Source organism: Sphaeramia orbicularis, chromosome 11 (assembly GCF_902148855.1).
Source record: "Sphaeramia orbicularis chromosome 11, fSphaOr1.1, whole genome shotgun sequence".
In the NCBI taxonomy this organism is placed as follows: domain Eukaryota; kingdom Metazoa; phylum Chordata; class Actinopteri; order Kurtiformes; family Apogonidae; genus Sphaeramia; species Sphaeramia orbicularis.
In genome coordinates this window covers 32,010,182-32,029,932 of record NC_043967.1, presented here as the reverse complement: position 1 = coordinate 32,029,932, position 19,751 = coordinate 32,010,182, and the positions used below count along the sequence as shown (strand labels likewise).

Below are 19,751 nucleotides of genomic sequence, written 5' to 3'. Positions count from 1 at the left end.
AAGCCAGAAACTATAGAGTGAATGACTAAATGGCCAAATATGGTTTGGAAGCTACAGGTGGTGAATCCTCAGATTAGATTTAACTGTCTCCCATAGGAGAAAGTGTTTCGAGCAGTGAGGGAATAAAGGTGTAGCAGTAACTGCCTCTCTATTAATGTACAGTCAACCTTCAGTTACATTAGATAACACACAATTATCCATTTGCACTAAAAACATACAGACCATAATGCCAAATGTCAAAATTCCCCATACAATGTGTAAGTTTTCATTTCATCAATATACCTATCTTACAATGTTCTTATAGTGCTGTCTTCTTTTCTATGTGGTGCTTCATTTATCTTATCTGGTTTTACATTTTCAGGTATGCAGGATCATCATTCAAATTCCTAAGTAGTTTATGCCAACTTTGTGAAACTTTTAAGCTTGTGATTTTTTGTGAGATAAGCTTTTGTTTTTGTGGAAGACACACCTATTTACTGTAAAAGTTAGAAAGAGAAACTAAAACCTCACAACTGTTACAGCAGTTCTACAGCAGTTGTTCTAAAGCAGAAGATCAAAGTAAGTATATGTTTTTATCCAGAAGAAATATAACCTATTACTATATATACTATTTATACTTAGATGAACATTTGATTTTTCTGTTTTGCCCTTTAGATGGATAGAATTTATCCATCTACTTGAGAAGTACAGACTGGAGTCTTATTACAACAAGTTTCTTCAAATAGGTGTGACAGACGAAAGAGATTTCATTGATAGTGTCACAGATGAAGATTTAACTAACCTTGGTAAGTTTTTTGAATGCAACTTAAAGTTTTATGAAGTCCACAACTTTATTTAGGTTTCATGTATAATCAGACTGTTCTGAATATTTTGCAAATTAGTTTGGTTTTACAATTTCAAATTAATAAAAAAAAAATAAACAAAGCATAACATAACATAATAAACATTTCTGACTAGGATTAACCCATGTGGAAAAGAGACGCTTTTCTAATCTGAGAACAGCAGTTACAAGACTGAGAGCACCAGCACAAGAAAGTCTGGCACCTGTGCGGAAGTCTGTGAAATCATTCACTCTCCGGTACACATACCCCAAATGTCCTGAACCAAAAGTCATCACAGGTAAGGATTCAAAAATGTTTCCTATTACTTATTAATTAAGCTATGTAAGAGATTGTAAATAATTATGCTGACTTAAATATATTTTTAAATTGCTCCGAGGCACACCACAACACATGACCTCACAACAAAATCAAATTAACAACTGGCTTATGAAACAAAATGTGAATAAATATGCTGAGAAAAAAAGTTTTAGGCACAATTTAAAAGAAAATCAGGTTTTATTAGTGCACACTGAGGACCTCATGAGGGCTTTTGGAGAATGAAAAGACCTTTAGAACGGAAAAGAATGGACGTGAAACTTAATTCAATTTGTGAGTCACTGAGTAAACAGTGTAGCATCAAAGGATAAACTGTATAGTTTGGACATGTAGCATAAAGTAAGATTTATGTTTAATCAGAGAGGAAAAACTGCAACCTGTTTTACATTTGGTTACTTTATAGAAATGGATCCTGCACCAAACACACTGGAAGATTTGATGTTGAGGATCCACAGCTTTGAGAATATTGGTTCATCCAGAGAAGTCTGTCTCTACACAGTGGATGGAATGCCCCTGACAGATGATCCCTTCTTCAACACATGTAAGCCTTTTCAGTTGTGTGTTTTGAAATAAGTTATTAAGCCATCACTAAGTACATGTGATTTCATTCCCTCAACTTATGAGAGGGTATGGAGAAAACCTTGTCTTTCCATTGGTGGAGTCAGTGACCCCCTTTTCTGGAGACCCAAGTGTGAATCCTTGTGTGACACATGAACATTAAATGTATTTTAAATTCTTCTGAGGATCATTTTATGATTGAATTCACTTTTCCTTCTTAGATTACCATTGTGTTGAAACAGTTTGATAATGATTACATGAATTACTGTTTGTTACATCTATAACAAGTTAACAAACTTGATTAATAAGCCACAATACCTGTATTTACCTAATGCCATTTTGTTTCCTCTAAATATGACACATGACAAAGCATGTCCTGAGTCATCTTCCCTGAAGATACAAAAGTCCAAGTCCCTAATGAAATCCTCTCTAAAACCCTCTATTCTCATGGTTATATAAATTACTTTGATTTATTTGCTTACAGGGTCTCTACAAGACAGACATATTAAGGATGGAGATATAATATATGCCATATTTACTCCAAAGGCCAACCTGATCACATCCGTAACATCTACAAATACAATGGGTACAATGGATACAGATTTTGGCACAAGTAAAATTCGCTGCCACATCATGTTGAAGGTGAGATGTAGTATAGATCTAATTTAATATGCTCTAATAACCTATAATTCAACATATAATGTTGTATGTATTATACCACACTTCAATCACACCTAGCTTTGTCATTTCACACAGGGAGACTTTGAAGTGAATGTGGACTTGGAAAAAGACACCATTTCTAATTTGAAAAACAAGCTTGCAAATGAAAGTGGAATCCCAGCACATGTTCTTCATTACATGTAAGTTTGAACTTGTATAGTAATGTTCACAGCTTTCACATAACATCTGATTCTTCATACATTAACCCTTATTTGTATTCCCATGATATTTTCAGAGGCGGAGCTGGTACTGGCATTACATTGGAAAATTATGGGATAACAGAGGAGAAAACAGTGTATTTCTCACTGTCCACATTTGACGAGGAGGCTCCAAGCTCAAATGCGTTCTTCAGTACTGATATTGTGCCATCAGTGCAACAAACACCCAAAGGAATGAGTGTTTTCTTGTCATCCCTTTATGTCATTGTAAGTCTAGTTTCATCATAAAATGTCAGTAACTTTAACTTATCCTATAAATACACAGATTATTTTTGAATATTACAATTCAAGAGTAATACTACAACAGTATAGTGTGGCAGGCATGTGTGCAGGTATTTTTTTGTAATACTGACTGTTGTCTTAAAGCTTGAATTACATTTTTGTCATCTAGAAGCACAAGTCTCCAGTTGTTTCACACAACAGTTTGATTGGCTACATTAGAAAACTAACTGGATGTAACCCTCTGGCTCAAAGTTTACATCAGCTGCTACTGCGGAATGAAGCCGTTTCCAGGATTCAAAGGGTACACAATGTTTAAGAGCACCAAATGACCTTATAGCTGCTAGAGGAAGCAACTGAACACTCCTTTATTCATTTATTGTTTATTTGTTGGTTTAAATACTTCATCTACTTTTCGTCTGTAGATTGCAGTTGTTGAAGGATTGTACACACTCTTTCGAGAGATTTTGCCAAATCTTGGATCAAAACATGGGGATAAGATCATTGAGGATGGAGATGTGTTTGAATACTCACCACACTGCTGGGCTTATCTCATGTCAGAGGCAAAGGTAATTCTACTATGTTTTAGAAACAGAATTCAATATCACACGCTTCATATTTGGTTCACCTGGACAGTCTGACAACCAGGCTGTCTAACAAAGCTATTTCAGTTTTTACATATATATATATATATATATATATATATATATATATATATATATATATATATATATATATATATTTCAGCATTTTTCATTTTTGTTACTTGTTAAGAGTGATAGTAGAAAGTACCAATACCATATGATTAAAAAAAAAAACAAAAAAAACAGACCTATAATAGAAGCGGTAGAATAGTAATTGATAACCTTAAGTTAAACTTGATTTGCTGATAACCAGTTTGGCATGGTCAAGTACTATTTGAAGTTTGTGTCAGAGTCTGTCTTTTGCGATTGAGGTCATTTGTTTTTTACATTAGCTCTGTCAGTTACCTACATTCATGATACCAACCTGTACACTGAAACAGAAAGAAACATCACATCATGAGAATTACGCTCCAGTGTCACTGACAACTGAACAAGGCAGACGTTTCTGTGAACCAGTCACTGTAGCTGGAGTGCCAGGTGCCCTGGAAAGAGCTGATGTACTCAAAAAAATTAAAGGTAACCTCTGAGTGTCTTAGTACAAATCTGTGTAATTCTTTTTTTCCTGTTGTTTTTAGTTTTGTTTGTTTTTTCAGATCATCATTTCTTCTGCCTCTCTGCAAAATTCAGTGTACATCTCCCCCTGGTGGCTAACTGAAGTCTCACTTCTTATATGTTATTCATGAGACTTCTGCCAAACTGAACTAAAAACACACATCCAACACATTCTCCCAAATGTGATTTGTCTCTTTAAGGTACTTTTTGCCAGGTCGAGATTTAACAAACAAAGAAGATTTCATATAGAAAAAATATTATTTAACCCTTTCATGCATGAATTATGAGAACCTTAATGGGTCAAAACAGTTCTTAAATACACCGCTAGGTGCTACTTGGACACATCATCAGTGATGAACCCGAGGTCATAGGGTGTTTCGGGTCTTTGATCATCAAACACCCTCGCTTGGGTGACCCAGCCGGGGGTGATCAGTCCCCGGCTTGTGTCCAAGTGGCCCACTACTCCACAGATCTCCCCTCCGGATCCATAGCCACCTTGAGGCTTTTTCCGCAGCCTCTATGATGCTCTTGACGGCTCTTCTGCACAGCTGACCTTTTACTCCAAGGAGTTTTAGGGTTCGGGGTAGTGACTGGCCAGCAAAACCCCGGCACCCCACCTTGACTGGTTCGCAGCGGGCTTTCCAGCCATTGCTCCGGCACTCAGTCACCAGCTCAGCATATTTGGCCCTCTTGCGTTCGTTGGCCTCCTCCATTCTGTCTTCCCAGGGGACAGTAAGCTCAACCAGGACCACTTGCTTTGTTGACTCTGATGTTAACACCATGTCTGGCCGAAATAAAGTGGCTGAAATGTTCTCTGGGAACTTGAGCTGTCTTCCCAGGTCGACATGGAGTTTCCAGTCTCGTGCAGTGGTGAGGAGCCCCCCAGAGGAACTTGGCTGATGTTGTGCCTTCTCCCCAGCTCTGACGAAAGTGATGGACTGCTTGGGGGTGTGCTGGTATTTGCAGTTAGTAAGTGCTGTGCTGAGCGTGTCTGCCAGAGCCCTGAGGACCTGGTCGTGACGCCAGCGGTACCGCCCTTCCCCCAAGGCCTTCGGGCAGCAACTGAGGATGTGCTCTAGGGTGGCTCTCTTCTGGCACAGCTGGCATGCTGCAGTGTCTGCCAAGCCCCATCACAGCAGATTGGTTGGGCTAGGGAGAACGTCATATACTGATTGGATGAGGAACTTCGTGTGCTGGGGTTCAAGTCTCCAGAGCTCTGGCCAGGTGATTTTCTGCTGTTCAGCGTGCTCCCACCTCGTCCAGGCGCCTTGTTGGTACATAGCCACCATCTTGACCCGCCGATCTTCCTCCACCTCTGCTCTGATCATATCCTGTACCATTTGACGTTTCTCCCTTCCTCTGGCTTTGTCGTAGCGGGGCTTGGGGAAGCTGCCAAGTCCCGCCCGGCCCACTGCCGTGTTGCCCACCAAGATGTTGTGCTGCAGTCGTGCCTCTGCTCTGTCAATGGCTTCCTGTGCCTTCCACTTTCTCCCAGTTTTCACCAGGATCCCTGTTGTGGCAACTTTCTTGTCGGAGGAGTCCCGGTACATCATCAGCTCCCTGGCACGTGTGACCTTGAACTCCTCCACCAGGCCGCTGATTGGAAGTTGCAGCATGGTGGAATGGCCATACAGAGCGATGCTGCTGAGGGATCGAGGGAGCCCAAGCCACCTGCGGAGAAACTGACTGATGGTCCGTTCCAGTGTCTCCACCATTGACATGGGCACCTCATAGACAAGCAGGGGCCAAAGGAGTCTTGGCAAGACTCCGTGTTGGTAGATCCAGGTTTTGAATTTCCCTGGTAGCCCCGACTTGTCTATTGCTGTGAGCCATGATGTCAACTCAGCCTTGGTTTGCTGGAGTGCGTCTGAGTCCCTCAAGGAGCAGTTGAAGACCTTGCCCAGGCTCTTGACAGGTTTTTCCGTCATCGTTGGAATTGGTGTCCCTCCTATGGTAAAGCGGAACCGGTCGGCCACCCTGCCTTTCTTCAGGACCAGAGACCTGGACTTGGTGGGCTTGAAACTCATCCTCGCCCAAGAGATGAGCCGCTCTAGCCCCTGGAGAAGCCATCTGCAGCCGGGAACAGAGGTTGCCATCACTGTGAGGTCGTCCATAAATGCTCTTATGGGAGGCTGCCGAGTACCAGATCTCGACAAGGGGCCTCTACACTCCACCTCAGCTGACTTCACAATCATGTTCATAGCCAGGGAGAAGAGTGGCACTGAAATAGTGCAGCTGGTTATAATACCCTTCTCCAGGCGCTGCCAGGCAGATGTTAATGATCCCGATGTTACCCTCAGCTGGAAGTTGTTATAATAGTCCAGGATGAGGTTGGTGATGGTCACTGGCACATGATGTCTTGTCAGTGCTGTTTCAACGAGCTTGTGGGGAATGGATCCATAGGCGTTTGTTAGGTCCAGCCAGAGTGTTGCCAAATCCCCTCTGCTTTCCCTTGCCTCCCGGATCAGCTGCGAGACAACACCCGTGTGTTCTAGGCATCCCGGAACACCTGGAACTCCCCCCTTCTGTACTGAGGTGTCTATGTAGCCGTTCTTCAAGAGGAAGTCTGAAAGCCGTTGGGATACTATCTTGAAGAAGATCTTCCCTTCAACATATAGCAGCAAGATGACACGGAACTGCTCGATGTTACTTGCATCCTCTTCTTTCGGAATCCAGACTCCCTCTGCAGACCTCCACTGAGTTGCGACCCTTCCCGTGCGCCAGATCACCTTCATGATCTTCCAGAGTTGCACAAGCAGTTTGGGGCACTGCTTGTAGACTCTGTAAGGGACTCCACTGAGGCCTGGGGAGGAGCTGGATCTTGCAGCCATCACTACTTCTTTGACCTCTTTCAGGGTGGGCTCTGCAGTGTTAAACTGCACCCCGGGCTCTGGCGGCTTTACCAGTGCCTCGCATGGGCCAAGATCTTGCTCCCTTGTTGGATCGCTGAAGGTGATGTTGAGGTGGTGGTTGATCTCCTCCACAGGACACACCAGGTTACCGCTCTTCTTCTGTCCCAGTAGTCGCTTGGTGAAGCTGAATGGGTTGGTAATGAATGCCTTGCGCTTCTTGGCCTTCTCTTTCCCCTTCCTTCTGTGCCATTCAGCTCTTCTGAGTGTGACGAGGTTTCTCCTCAAGAGCTGCCTGAGCTCAGACAAGGCGCCTCTCTCCTCCTCCTTTGCTGCCCTAAACTGGCGTTTCAAGGTCTTCAGTTCCTGCCTCAGCTGACAGATCTTGAGCTCCCGCCGGTTGGGTCTCACTGCCTGACTGCTCACAGGTCTGTCTGTCACCCCAAACCGTTCTGTGCCGATGGTTGTTATGAGGGTGCACATGGCCTGGAGTTTGTGGTCCACATCGCCCTTCACTGTTGTCTCCATGATCTTGTCAATGTCCGCGTCCAGCTGAAGCCACTCCTTGTTGTTAGCGGCAGGCCACTTAACCCGACGTTGTCCTGATGTTCCAGTTTGCGGGTGGGCTGGTGCAGCTCGGAGGTTCCGGGCACTGTGGGGTGGCTCCGGGCCTGGCTCCTCCTCTGTCTGATCAGGGACCGTGACGAGCACTTCGTCTGTAGTGCCGGCCACTGCACCTGTGCGTTGCTTCACTCGTCCTCCCCTCAGACAGGCCATCTTGGTCTGGTGGATTTTGAGACCTGTCGGGTTTTTGCACACCTTGCCGCAGATGCAGACTGTGCTCTTTGTCGATTGTCCGTTAGCTAGGGTCATTGCCGATAGGTCAGTCCCATTGGGATTCTCATTCTCCCCCCCTCTCGGGAATCCCTGGGGGTATGGTTCAGAAGGGTTCTTAGTAGCTTGCTTTGGGTGCTCCTTCACAGGAACTGCAGTTTGGGGTGCTAGCCCTTGCTGCCCCGGTAGCCGTCTTTCCGTGCTGTCAACTGTCTCTCCAGTCGTCACCATTCTATTCACGGTCGTCATCCAGTCTTTCCCGGAGGTCACTGGCAAGGCCAGGTGCGAAAGTTCTTAAATACACCACTAGGTGCTACTTGGACACATCATCAGTGATGAACCCGAGGTCATAGGGTGTTTCGGGTCTTTGATCATCAAACACCATCGCTTGGGTGACCCAGCCAGGGGTGATCAGTCCCCGGCTTGTGTCCAAGTGGCCCACTACTCCACGGATCTCCCCTCCGGATCCATAGCCACCTTGAGGCTTTTTCCACAGCCTCTATGATGCTCTTGACGGCTCTTCTGCACAGCTGACCTTTTACTCCAAGGAGTTTTAGGGTTCGGGGTAGTGACTGGCCAGCAAAACCCCGGCACCCCACCTCGACTGGTTCGCAGTGGGCTTTCCAGCCATTGCTCCGGCACTCAGTCACCAGCTCAGCATATTTGGCCCTCTTGCGTTCGTTGGCCTCCTCCATTCTGTCTTCCCAGGGGACAGTAAGCTCAACCAGGACCACTTGCTTTGTTGACACAAACACAGTAATATCCAATCAGAGAGCAAACTTTAATTGATTGCCATTCCAAAGTTTATTTCAATATAAAGTAGCTCCTTGCTTTGGATAATCCCTTATGGTCCAACTAAAGAAAAAATTAATTTAAAAGTAAAAATGTGGGTCAAATTGTCTCTAAAATGTCCCGTCAGAGAGATTTTGAATACCGTGTTTTGACCTTAATCAAGTTATTTGTCTTGAGTGTTTTTATTCCTCTTTAGGCATGAAAAAAACAATGAGATTGAAAATTTTTTTATGAACCTATTTTTAATGGAGTGGCTAAAATATCCACTGCTTGCGCTAGGAAAATGAAAGATACAGCTACTGTGGCTACATTAGTAGAAATGAGTGTAGCCACAAAAAGCCACAGCCAGTCTGGGTTCCTGCAGTGGGGCAATTTGCGGACTGCAGCAACGAGCATAGCTCCCCTGGGAAATTTTGGGGAAAATGAAGTCTTTTTCCTGCATTCTGGTGCATTTTGAGCTTAAAAATATGTTTCATCTGGCTTCAGTTTCATACAAAAAAAATCATAAAAAATTAACTTAAGTCAACATTTTCATCTAAACTATTTTTATTTCTAATCTAATGTATAACAAAACAATAAATGATAGACTTATAAATACAATTATTCTGACCACTGATGTTCATGAGATTCAATATGAGATTCAATATAAAATAGATTTACCAGTGGAATGAGCGTTTCTCAAATAATCCACCAGGGGGCGCCGCTCTTAATTAACCATACTGGACACATACCACGAAGAAAGTTTTTTGAGAAGAAGAAGGAAGTAATAAACATGGAGACGATAGGGGCAACACTAATGTGATACTAATATTGCAGCGTTTTCACTGGCAAGGTTTAAAAGCGAAGCTTCAGCAGGAAAAGAAAAGAGAAATGAACCATAAGTTTCCCCGGTGGTATTCTCCATCTGGGTACGCGTCTGCCAGCAGCTGGAAAACAGATGGAATGTACGCAGAGGACGGACAGAATGCTCCGTCCGTATCTGTGTCTTTAACGTGACTTGGAGTCAGCGTTACTTTTATCACCGTCATTTGTTTTGAAAAATCTCCACTCTGCTGACATTACTCCTCCACAGCGTACCTGCTGCACTTGTGAATGTCACGCTGCCATTAGTGGTAAAATACCTTCGCCACTGTGGCTACACGGGTTGAAAACAACTTTGCCAACCAGGAAAATGCATCACCAATGGCGATGTGGCGATAGGCTAGCGCAAGCCTAGCACTCAGCTGGACATCATGCATTTAATTTTTGAAGCAAACATGTATTTACTGATATACTGAGTGAAAACTATGAAATAATTTTTTTTTAAATGCTGCTAATCTGGTGTTTTGTCACATTTTAACATACTCTAATATTAGGTATTACTCACTTTATGGAGATAATATGCAAAAAAAACAAAAAACTACAATCTAATTTATCAAGAACAGCAAAGTCACAGTAATGGTATGAATTGCAGTATTTGGGATGATACATAAGCGTCCACTGTGTCGGTTGATATGGAACTAAAACAACAAAATCCATGAATTTACAAGAGAACAGCTGGAGAATAGCTGTCCACTGTAGTGACTACTGTGCATGAAAGGGTTAAAATTTAACTTTGGTTGTTGTGTACCACTTGATGCTGAATAAATACTCAACACCACATTAAAGCTACTAATGTAGCTAAAAAATATGTTTGTTTATTTATTTATTTATTTATTGTTCTGTATTGTACTCATTTTGGTCAACTTCTCTCTTAAATTTCAGAACTACTATTAGTAACATGTAGTACTTCCTTTGGAGGAATGGGCATTTATTTATTGTACTGCCATAAAATATTGGAGAAATTCTTCACAATTTCTAATGCACACATTATTTCTTAGCCTGTTATATGTGTCCAGGTCCTAGATTCTCTATACTTCCCTCTAAACTTTGTGGCTATCTATAGTCATACTTTCGGAAGCCAAGAGCAGCCGTGGATTAACACATAATTTTATGGTCGTTATCTCTTGATAACTAATTAATTAATTCATTATCTTGAGATAACAAAGTTCATTATCTCGTGATAACGAATTAAGTCCTTATCACGAGATAACAAAGTTCGTTTTCTCGAGATGACAAAATAATCAAGTCGTTATCTTAAGATAAAGTTCGTTGTCTTGTGATAATGAATGAATTTATTTGGTTATTTCACAGAAGTTGCTAACAGGTACCACTTCCTCCACATTGCTGCCTTCAACAGCTGTTGCTGACATGTGCTGTACAGAGCAGAACACACATTCAAAAACAAGTTACTAGTAAGTTACAGTAACTACAAGTTCCGTTAGTTTGGTTACTGCGTGTTTAAGGTTCAAGGGGTAACATCTGAACAGGTGAGAGTTTGACCAAGTTACCAACTAACATCTATCCGGTTGCTTCAGCTAACGTAGTGTTAGCTACTTGCTATTGCTCAAGTAATGCTCATGGACACTTTACTGTCAGAATAGCAACCTAACTTCATGTTAATGTTATCGAGCCGACAGACACCAGTCGGGCTTTTCTACACTGGCTTATGTAGGCTAACGTTAATTTAGCAGGATGTGTTGTATAACGTGAAATGTTTTTTTATCCCCTTAATAGTGCTTTGTGTCCTATGTGTCGTATGTATGTTATGCTTAGTGGTGCAGTACAGTGCATTACGATCAACTCAAAAGCAAATGTGGCTTTTAAAAAAACTGGAACTATGACAAGCCTTTTGTATTTACAGTTAATGAAGGGCCAGCAGTCAAAAGATGAACAACTTTTTTGTAGCTGCTAACTAGTATGACTGAATGCTAACTTTGCTAGTGAAGCTAATCCAGTGTAATAAACATAGTGGTAGGATGCTAACAAGCTGTTTCTGTAATAAACTGTATAGATCAAACAACACTTTACAGTTTGTAAGAACTAGTTTGCAATTGCGTAAACTTACAAATGTTTTACTTGAGGTTGTTTTCTGTCATTTTTTATAACGTTACCATACCTGAAACAGGAGAATAATAATGAATAGATGCAAGGACACATCTTTCTTCTTCCCACATTTCTTTATGACTGAGAAGAGACATGACTCTTGGCCTAAACATTAGCATAGAGCTGTCCCTACTGGTCTTGTCTTGTAACTACACCACATTAACACATTTAGTCATAAGGGTAGAAAAGCCCGTCTGGTGTCTGTCGGCTCAATAACATTAACATGAAGTTAGGTTGCTATTCTGACAGTAAAGTGTCCATGAGCATTTCTTGAGCAATACCAAGTAGCTAACACTACGTTAGCTGAAGCAACCGGATAGATGTTAGTAACTTGGTCAAACTCTCATCTGTTCAGACTAACATATTACCCCTTGAACCTTAAACACACAGTAACCAAATTAACAGAACTTGTAGTTACTGTAACTTACCGGTAACTTGTTGAATGTGTGTTCTTCTCTGTTCAGCACATGTCAGTAACAGCTGCTGATGGCAGCAATGTGGAGGAAGTGGTACCTGTTACAATCTTCTATGAAATAACAAAATAAATTAATTCATTATCACGAGATAGCAAACTTTGTTATCTCGAGATAACGACTTAATTAATTTGTTATCACGAGATAACAACCATAAAATTATGTGTTAAACCATGGCCGTTCTCAGCTTCCGTACATACTCATAGATTCCTTATGCATTTAACTCGTCTGGAACGCTGGACACGTTACAGGTTAATACGGGTCTCTGCTGGACAGGCTAATCTAGGGTTGGACAGGCCTGTATTTTGATGTATCCATTTTTAGAATCAGCTTGATGATGGGCCATTTCTAATGCTCAACTGATATGATTATACAACCATTAAATGTTCTCTCCTTGATATTAAACATGTGTGTTTCTATCTGGAGATGGTGAAAAGATTCCAAATTGCACAGAGGCAGTTTTACAACCCACTTCACTTCGGAGGGATACTGAGATTGAGAAAATTTTGCTCAGTGTTCATCCATCAATAAGAACATACCACCTCTGGATTTCTCACGGCAGTGTCACTGGACAGAAGTAAGTATTAACTTTTTCTACAAATTATGCTATAATTCAGAGACTACAAAGAGATTTATTTCCTTCATTTCAGCTAACTTCATGTTACAGTATAAAAAATACAGTTAATGTCTTTTAATCCATGTAAATAAATTTGCAGTTTCCACCTAAACATTGAGAAGAGCTTTGGAATGATGGAAGAGGAAATGAAAGCTTTCCCTCTACTCTGTGTGACTCCACCACTGCTTTTGAAGGATCTGGGATATCAAGAGTCATGCCTTGTTTTCCTGTGTGAAGGTAAAACATCAATATGGAAGCTGTTCCAGATAAATGCGTCTCAATTATTTTTTCTTCCGCCACTCCAAAAATGTTCACACGAGGGTGAAAAATGCATTCTCTGCATCTCGTTTCATCATTTCTTTGTCTCCTAACCACTTCCACGTGTGCGCAATTACGCATCCAACATGTTTGCACCTCCTCTTGAGACGTGGTAAATATAGACGCAGTTTCTATGAGCAAAATTGCTTTCAGGTTTGATAAATCACTTTGCGTGTGCTAAATTAATATATTTACATTTCTCCTCCCACCATACGTACAACAGCATGTAAACGCCCCATATTACATATTCATTGTGTCAAATGTACTAACTGGATGCAGATGCGCTATTTTGCACCTTTGAAAGACGCAACCCGTATTGTGCACTGTTAGTAAATCAGTTTGTACATCTTTTTGCGTGTGCAATGAGTTTGCACACGTTTTAATACGTGCAAACCTTTTGTAGATCCAGCCCATTTGGTTATAACTGTTAGCAAATGAGAGTATTGCATGAACAGGTTATGATGCAAGAATAATGGATGCATCTGAGTGAACTTGAGATTCATGTCTTTTTAGGGGGTTGCTGTTTCAAACCTGAGACAAGTAAAGATGGTCTCAAGCTATTTGAGACTGAAACAGTTCTTTCTTTGGAGATTAGCAAACCCAAAAACAAAGCTGACCCATCTTCCGTCACTGAGGTTAGTACACTGATTATTGTCCTTAGTTCAGTTAGATGTTCTTTAACAATCAATTACAGACCACTTTCTTCATTTTCAGCAATCTTTAGCAGGATCTTTTGCAACTCATGGGTACGATGACATCCCAGAGGCAGTCTTACCAAGCCAGATCAACAGCAAAGTGACAGTAACACAGAAGTAAGAAAACCCTAAAATTCTATTTACAGAGGTTTTGAGTTAATGCTAAAATAGACCAAGTAAAGGTTTGTTGTGAAATGTAAAAATATCACTTTGTCACTGACATAACCTAAAAGATAAATTATAAAGTAACTATAATACTAGCTATAGAATCGGTTAAGGTTAACGACATTCATTTTGTCTTCTGTTTATGTAAATATACTATTTTCTTTTGTTCAGACAAGGAATAGTTTTTACATGTTACCTGCTTGACCGTTTCGACTGTGACTCCAGTCTTCCTCAGAAGCGTTATCTGACGTGTTGCTGACGTGTCATTTATCAGCTGGTTGGCTCGACGGACCAATCAGAGCCCGTCAAGCCGACCGTGCCTCCTCCGCCTTGGGTGGTCTCTGGAGGAGGGAATCCCAGGTGTGAGAGAGGGTGGTGTCCTAACCCGGGACGAGGGGGCGTACACCCTCTCTCACACCTGGGATTCCCTCCTCCAGAGACCACCCAAGGCGGAGGAGGCATGGTCGGCTTGACGGGCTCTGATTGGTCTGTCGAGCCGACCAGCTGATAAATGACATGCCAGCAACACGTCGGATGACGCTTCTGAGGAAGACTGGCGTCACAGTCGAAACTGTCAAGCAGGTAACATCTAAAAACTATTCCTTGTCTGAACAAAAGAAAATAGTATATTTAGCTATAGAATCATTTTGACTATGAAGCGTAATAGAGGGTACTGTATATACATGAAGTATTTGGCTTTGACTGCCATTAAAATATGAAAAACACTACGATAAAAATACATAGCTTAAACTTTAGTTGAGGCATCTTTAGCTCAACCAGAATGAGATGTTGTCTTCATTGCAGCTTTCTTGTTTAAGCGTTTTTATACCCTGTTTGACTCTGGTTACAAGGCAAGGCAAGTCAAGTTTATTTACATAGCACATTTCATGTACAAGATAATTCAAAGTACAGGTTGTAGCACTTGACCACTCACTGAGAAAAAACACTTCTCAGTTTATTCAGCAAAAAGATAAGATATCTTCTTTTTTTTTCTCTTTTTATTTCATGGCTATTCAGTGATTACAATCCAGCCCTTTAAAATCAATTTAAATATTTAAGAATAGCTTTTCAGGTAAAAGAAACATTTTCTTGACATAAATAAAGATATACCACTGCAATATTAACAATGTGGGGCGTATTTGCCACAATATATTTGACTGAAGTTACAATGCACAAATCACCATGAGGGAGATCCTTGATGCTATTTATGGACTGCTCATTGTCCCTGAGCCTGAAGATCCACTGGACAGGTAAACACTCCACACCATGCATAAGTCGTTTGAATTTCCCCCTTGGGGGATCAATAAAGTATATCTTATCTTATCTTATCTTATCTTATCTTAATTGAACAAAACTCCACTGTTTTCAGTTTTTTAAGCACATTCAGCTCCATATACATATTGTGTGAGCAAATGTGTTTAGAAATGTCTTTCTTCAGTAAAATTTGCAGTTAATTGTAATTTGGCACAATTTTCATTTAGTTTTGATTCATGTTTTTCTTTCGCTCAACATGTAACTTTGTTCTTCTTTGGTCTGTCTACATGGGGTCCAGATATTTACCACATAGTGAATTAGTGATGGCAGTAAGGAAGCAGAAACGGCACCAGTACTGTCAATAGGATGGCTTATTAACTATGTTGTTTTGTATGTTTTACTATAATAAAACATATACAGTTATATACATTATCTTATTTAATACTTTAACTATTACTATTAACATTTTCTCACATCCTCATCTTTACTGAATATTGTGATCATCATGTCATTATTAGGCTTGTTAGCACGGGATAAAGTAGCCGTCCCCATTGTATTGTGTAAATATAAATTAAAATCAAGCTGAATAAAGCCACAAAGTAAACATAGATTCCTGATAAAAGAGACATATAATACATTACCCACTCTAGTGACATTAGAAAACTAGAAGCACTCGGAGAGCGCAGACCTCCGCCAAGGCAGATCAGTGCCCCCCCTCCATCCCAATCACCACCAAAATTTAATCATTTGTTCCTTGTGCCAGTATCAACATTTCCTGAAATTTTCATCCAAATCCGTCCATAACTTTTTGCGTAATTTTGCTAACAGACAAATGGACAAACTAACGCAACAAAAACATAACCTCCTTGGCGGAGGTAATTACAACTATGAGTAAAGTGTGTTTTCTTGTTTTGTCCATGGAAGCATCTCAGCTGAGGAGTATCTGACCACCTGTCAGAAATATGACCAAGAGGCCAAAAAACATACCGTGCAAAGTGCAGGACAGTCACTGGATGACATGGAGAAGGTAACTGTACTACTTTTAACTACTACATAACTATCACATGTACAATACTGAACACTGGATAGTGATAAGACAAAATGTTATTTTGACTTAGAGTCAAAATAATACTTATAATCTTCATTTGATGCATCAGTTTATAGTTTACGTTATAGCTCTGTTAGCTTAGCTCTGTTTTTAGACAGAAAACAGCCACAATAAAATCACAAATTACCTCAGTTTTCTGTTCAGTTTATATTGTCAGTGGTTGAACTAAAGATCTGTTTGAAATCGTCCAAACAAGGTCAAAACTGTCATAGTTTAGTCTGAACTGTAGATCAACAAAACAATTTAGCAAAGGCAATAACACCACATTGCTTTATACCTTCATAAGTCTCATAATCAAAGTCACCTGTGTAGAAGAAACACTGCAATTTAGCATCACACCCCATTCTTTTCATTTACAGCTGAAGTAGAAAGCTTAAACCAGTGGTGAAAAAACAGCAATGCATGTAGTTTTTATCACTTTGTCACATTCTTTGATTCTAAAATTGGTTTCTTAGTGGTTCTTACCCCATCTCGTCAGTGTCTGATGCTTTGGTCAAAGGACCTGTGGTGTTGGTTTTCCTCACTGTGGGGCACCGACAGAGTGACTCACTATTACCTCGAGTGGTAACATAAATCCATCAGTCTGCTGATGTGAATATACACAGTTCAGAGCTCCTTATTCTCAACACTAATAATTTTAGCCCATTTTGTGATAGAAAATAGATACACCACATATAACCTTTCTTAAAAGTCACAGGAATTTTGAAAATGTATGGATTGGAAGCTACGGAGTGTGTTAAATGTGTGTGTGTTAAAATGTAGTAAAAGTTAAAAAATAAATAAATAGTGTACTGTTGTACAGGTACCTACAAATGTGCTTAGCAATATAACAATTCATGGAGATGGTATTTTTTCACATATAACCCAAATTGCTCATCTTAAAATACATTTAACACAATTATCAGATTATTTAAAAAGAAAAGTCAGCTCAATATTTATCCTGTTTGTCAAGATTTATTGTGTGTTTTGTGTGGGTCTGAACTTAATATAAGTATTGCTAAATAGCAAGATGTTTTGCACTCAGTCCAAAGGTCCACTATTCAGCTCTCTTCCGTCTTACTTCATCTGGTCTTAATGAGGAGTCGTCATATGCCTGTTGATGAATAATTACACAGATATGACCATTTAATTCAAGTATAAAAGCTGTAAAATGAAAAGTTTCAAAGTTCATGTTTTGCAACATTTACATGAGTCTACATTTAAAGCATTGTTGCTGTTCACAACAATATTTTACCGTTGTTTTACTTACATTTGATATTTTAATAACTGTTCTCTTGGTTTGTGCTGTGATAGAAACTGGTGGAACCTGTGAGCCAAGATATACCAGAATATCTCAAATGTCCTCTTAGCAAGAAGATGTTTGTTGATCCTGTGAAAACAAAACATGGAGCAATATATGAACAGAAAGCCATAGAAAAACACCTCAAAATGTAAGTTGGTCTCCAGATTTTTATACATTTATTGAATCATGAGCGTATACACCTATATTCTTTCATTAGCCTTTTCATTTACAGTATATGTTTTTTAATTTCTAACAGTATAACATTGTTGCATGAGGATTTTTCATTCTTTAATTAAATCTTTGTTGAAGTTGCAATGCCTCTTTGGTAGCATTTAAAAGGAAAAAAAGCAGCATGTAATAAGACATACTTCCAAATTGTCACTGTTTTTGCCATACAATACACACTGCAAGATATTAAGCAGCCAAGTAAGTGGAATATTTTACAATAAATTGTGATGTTTTATAAAGCATTGGTTGTTAAATTCTTATATCCAGTAGATGACCATAAAAGCATTTAAATTGTTTAGAAATGAAATAATGACAAAGAAGTACTATTATTAAAACTAATCACATTTTGTTCAATTTTATTCAACTCTTAATACACTTTAAAGGTTTGTCAGTTGATGTGAAGTTCTGTTGAGTGTTTTAAATGAATTTGTCACTCTCTTACAGATCCAGATTTGATCCATTCAACAAGACAATTATTCTTAGAAGAGCTGATCTTAAATTAGACCCTGACATGAAGAGTTTGGTGACAAAGTTTCGCTTAAATCAAATTCCGGAAATCAGTGTGTAGAAAACAGGTGCAGCATTCAAGATTTATCTGCACAGGAAATGCACTCCATCGGTGAGAAACATAATGTGCTGTGCTCTTTTAATACCCTTCAGCCAAATATAGTGTAAGATTCTGTTCAAAGTTACTGCCCTATAATTGCCCCGCCCCCCGAAGGGGAGGCAAGAGGTATTGTTTTTAGTTCAGTTTTTTTGTTTGTCTTATCGGGCCTTGTTGGCTGTGGGACTCCCGAGGCAGCTGATGGGTACCGGCAGGCCAAGCGTGCTGCAGCCCGAGCGGTTGTGGAGGCAAAAACTCGGGTCTGGGTGGAGTTTGGGGAGGCCATGGAGAAGGACTATTGGTCGGCCTCAAGGAAATTCTGGCAAACCGTCCGGCACCTCAGGAGGGGAAAGCAGTACACCACCAACACTGTTTACAGTGGAAGTGGGGAGCTGCTGACCTCGACTGGGGATGTTGTCGGACGGTGGAAGGAATACTTCGAGGATCTCCTCAATCCCACTGTCACGTCTTCCATGGAGGAAGCAGAGGCTGAGGTCTCAGAGGTGGACTCGTCCATCACCCAAGCTGAAGTTATCGAGGTGGATGGCAAGCTCCTCAGTGGCAGAGCACCGGGGGTGGATGAGATTCGCCCTGAGTACCTTAAGTCTCTGGATGTGCAGGGACTGTCTTGGCTGGCACGTCTCTGTAACATCGCGTGGCAGTTGGGAACAGTGCCTCTCGATTGGCAGACCGGGGTGGTGGCCCCCTCTTTTTAAGAAGGGGGACCGGAGGATGTGCTCCAACCACAGGGGGATCACAATCCTCAGTCTCCCGGGGAGTCTATTCCAGGGTACTGGAGAGGAGGATCCGACCGATAGTCGAACCTCGGATCCAAGAGGAACAATGCGGTTTTTGTCCTGGTCGCGGAACGCTGGACCAGCTCTACACTCTCCATCGGGTGCTTGAGGGTTCATGGGAGTTCACCCAACCGGTCCACATGTGTTTTGTGGATTTGGAGAAGGTGTTTGACTATGTCCCTCGTGGTATCCTGTGGGGCGTGCTTCGGGAGTATAGGGTCCGGGGCCCTCTGGTAAGGGTCCTTGTATGACCAAAGCAGGAGCCTGGTTCGCATTGCCAGCAGTAAGTCAGACCTGTTCCAGGTGCATGTGGGACTCCGGCAGGGCTGCCCTTTGTCACCGGTTCTGTTCATAATTTTTATGGACAGAATTTCTAGGTGCAGCCAGGGGCTCCGGGGGAGGGGTCTGGTTTGGGGACCACAGGATTTCGTCTCTGCTTTTTGCAGATGACATTGTCCTGTTGGTCTCATCAAACCTAGACCTTCAGCGTGCCCTGGGGCAGTTTTCAGCCGAGTGTCAAGTGAGTGGGATGAGGATCAACACCTCCAAATCTGAGGCCATGGTTCTTGACCGTAAAAAGGTGGTCTGCCCTCTCCAGGTTGGCAGAGAGTCTTTGCCCCAAGTGGAGGAGTTTAAGTATCTCGGGGTCTTGTTCACAAGTGAGGGAAGGATGGAGCGTGAGGTTGACGGACAGTTTGGTGCAG

The 19,751-nt window shown here is 41.1% G+C and overlaps 1 protein-coding gene across 1 annotated transcript; it reads left to right on the top strand.

Annotated features, from left to right (window-relative positions):
- Positions 1 to 518: 518 nt before the first annotated feature.
- LOC115428589 (uncharacterized) lies at positions 519 to 18,386 on the top strand. The gene is made up of 17 exons (XM_030147711.1): positions 519 to 558; positions 655 to 785; positions 958 to 1,119; positions 1,561 to 1,698; positions 2,200 to 2,357; positions 2,472 to 2,575; positions 2,671 to 2,860; positions 3,045 to 3,176; positions 3,298 to 3,441; positions 3,897 to 4,032; positions 12,407 to 12,557; positions 12,697 to 12,833; positions 13,428 to 13,549; positions 13,629 to 13,726; positions 15,953 to 16,055; positions 17,430 to 17,566; positions 18,091 to 18,386. Exons 4-17 carry the CDS (start codon positions 1,563 to 1,565, stop codon positions 18,212 to 18,214), a joined length of 1,872 nt encoding a protein of 623 aa, XP_030003571.1. The 5' UTR covers positions 519 to 558; positions 655 to 785; positions 958 to 1,119; positions 1,561 to 1,562; the 3' UTR covers positions 18,215 to 18,386.
- The last annotated feature ends 1,365 nt before the right edge of the window (positions 18,387 to 19,751 follow it).

Coding starts and splice junctions, on each gene's coding strand:
- LOC115428589 (XM_030147711.1), top strand. CDS start 1,563: ATGGATCCTGCACCAAACACACTGGAAGATTTGATGTTGAGGATCCAC. Junction 12,558..12,696: donor GGCAGTGTCACTGGACAGAA/GTAAGTATTAAC, acceptor ATAAATTTGCAG/TTTCCACCTAAACATTGAGA. Junction 16,056..17,429: donor CACTGGATGACATGGAGAAG/GTAACTGTACTA, acceptor GTGCTGTGATAG/AAACTGGTGGAACCTGTGAG.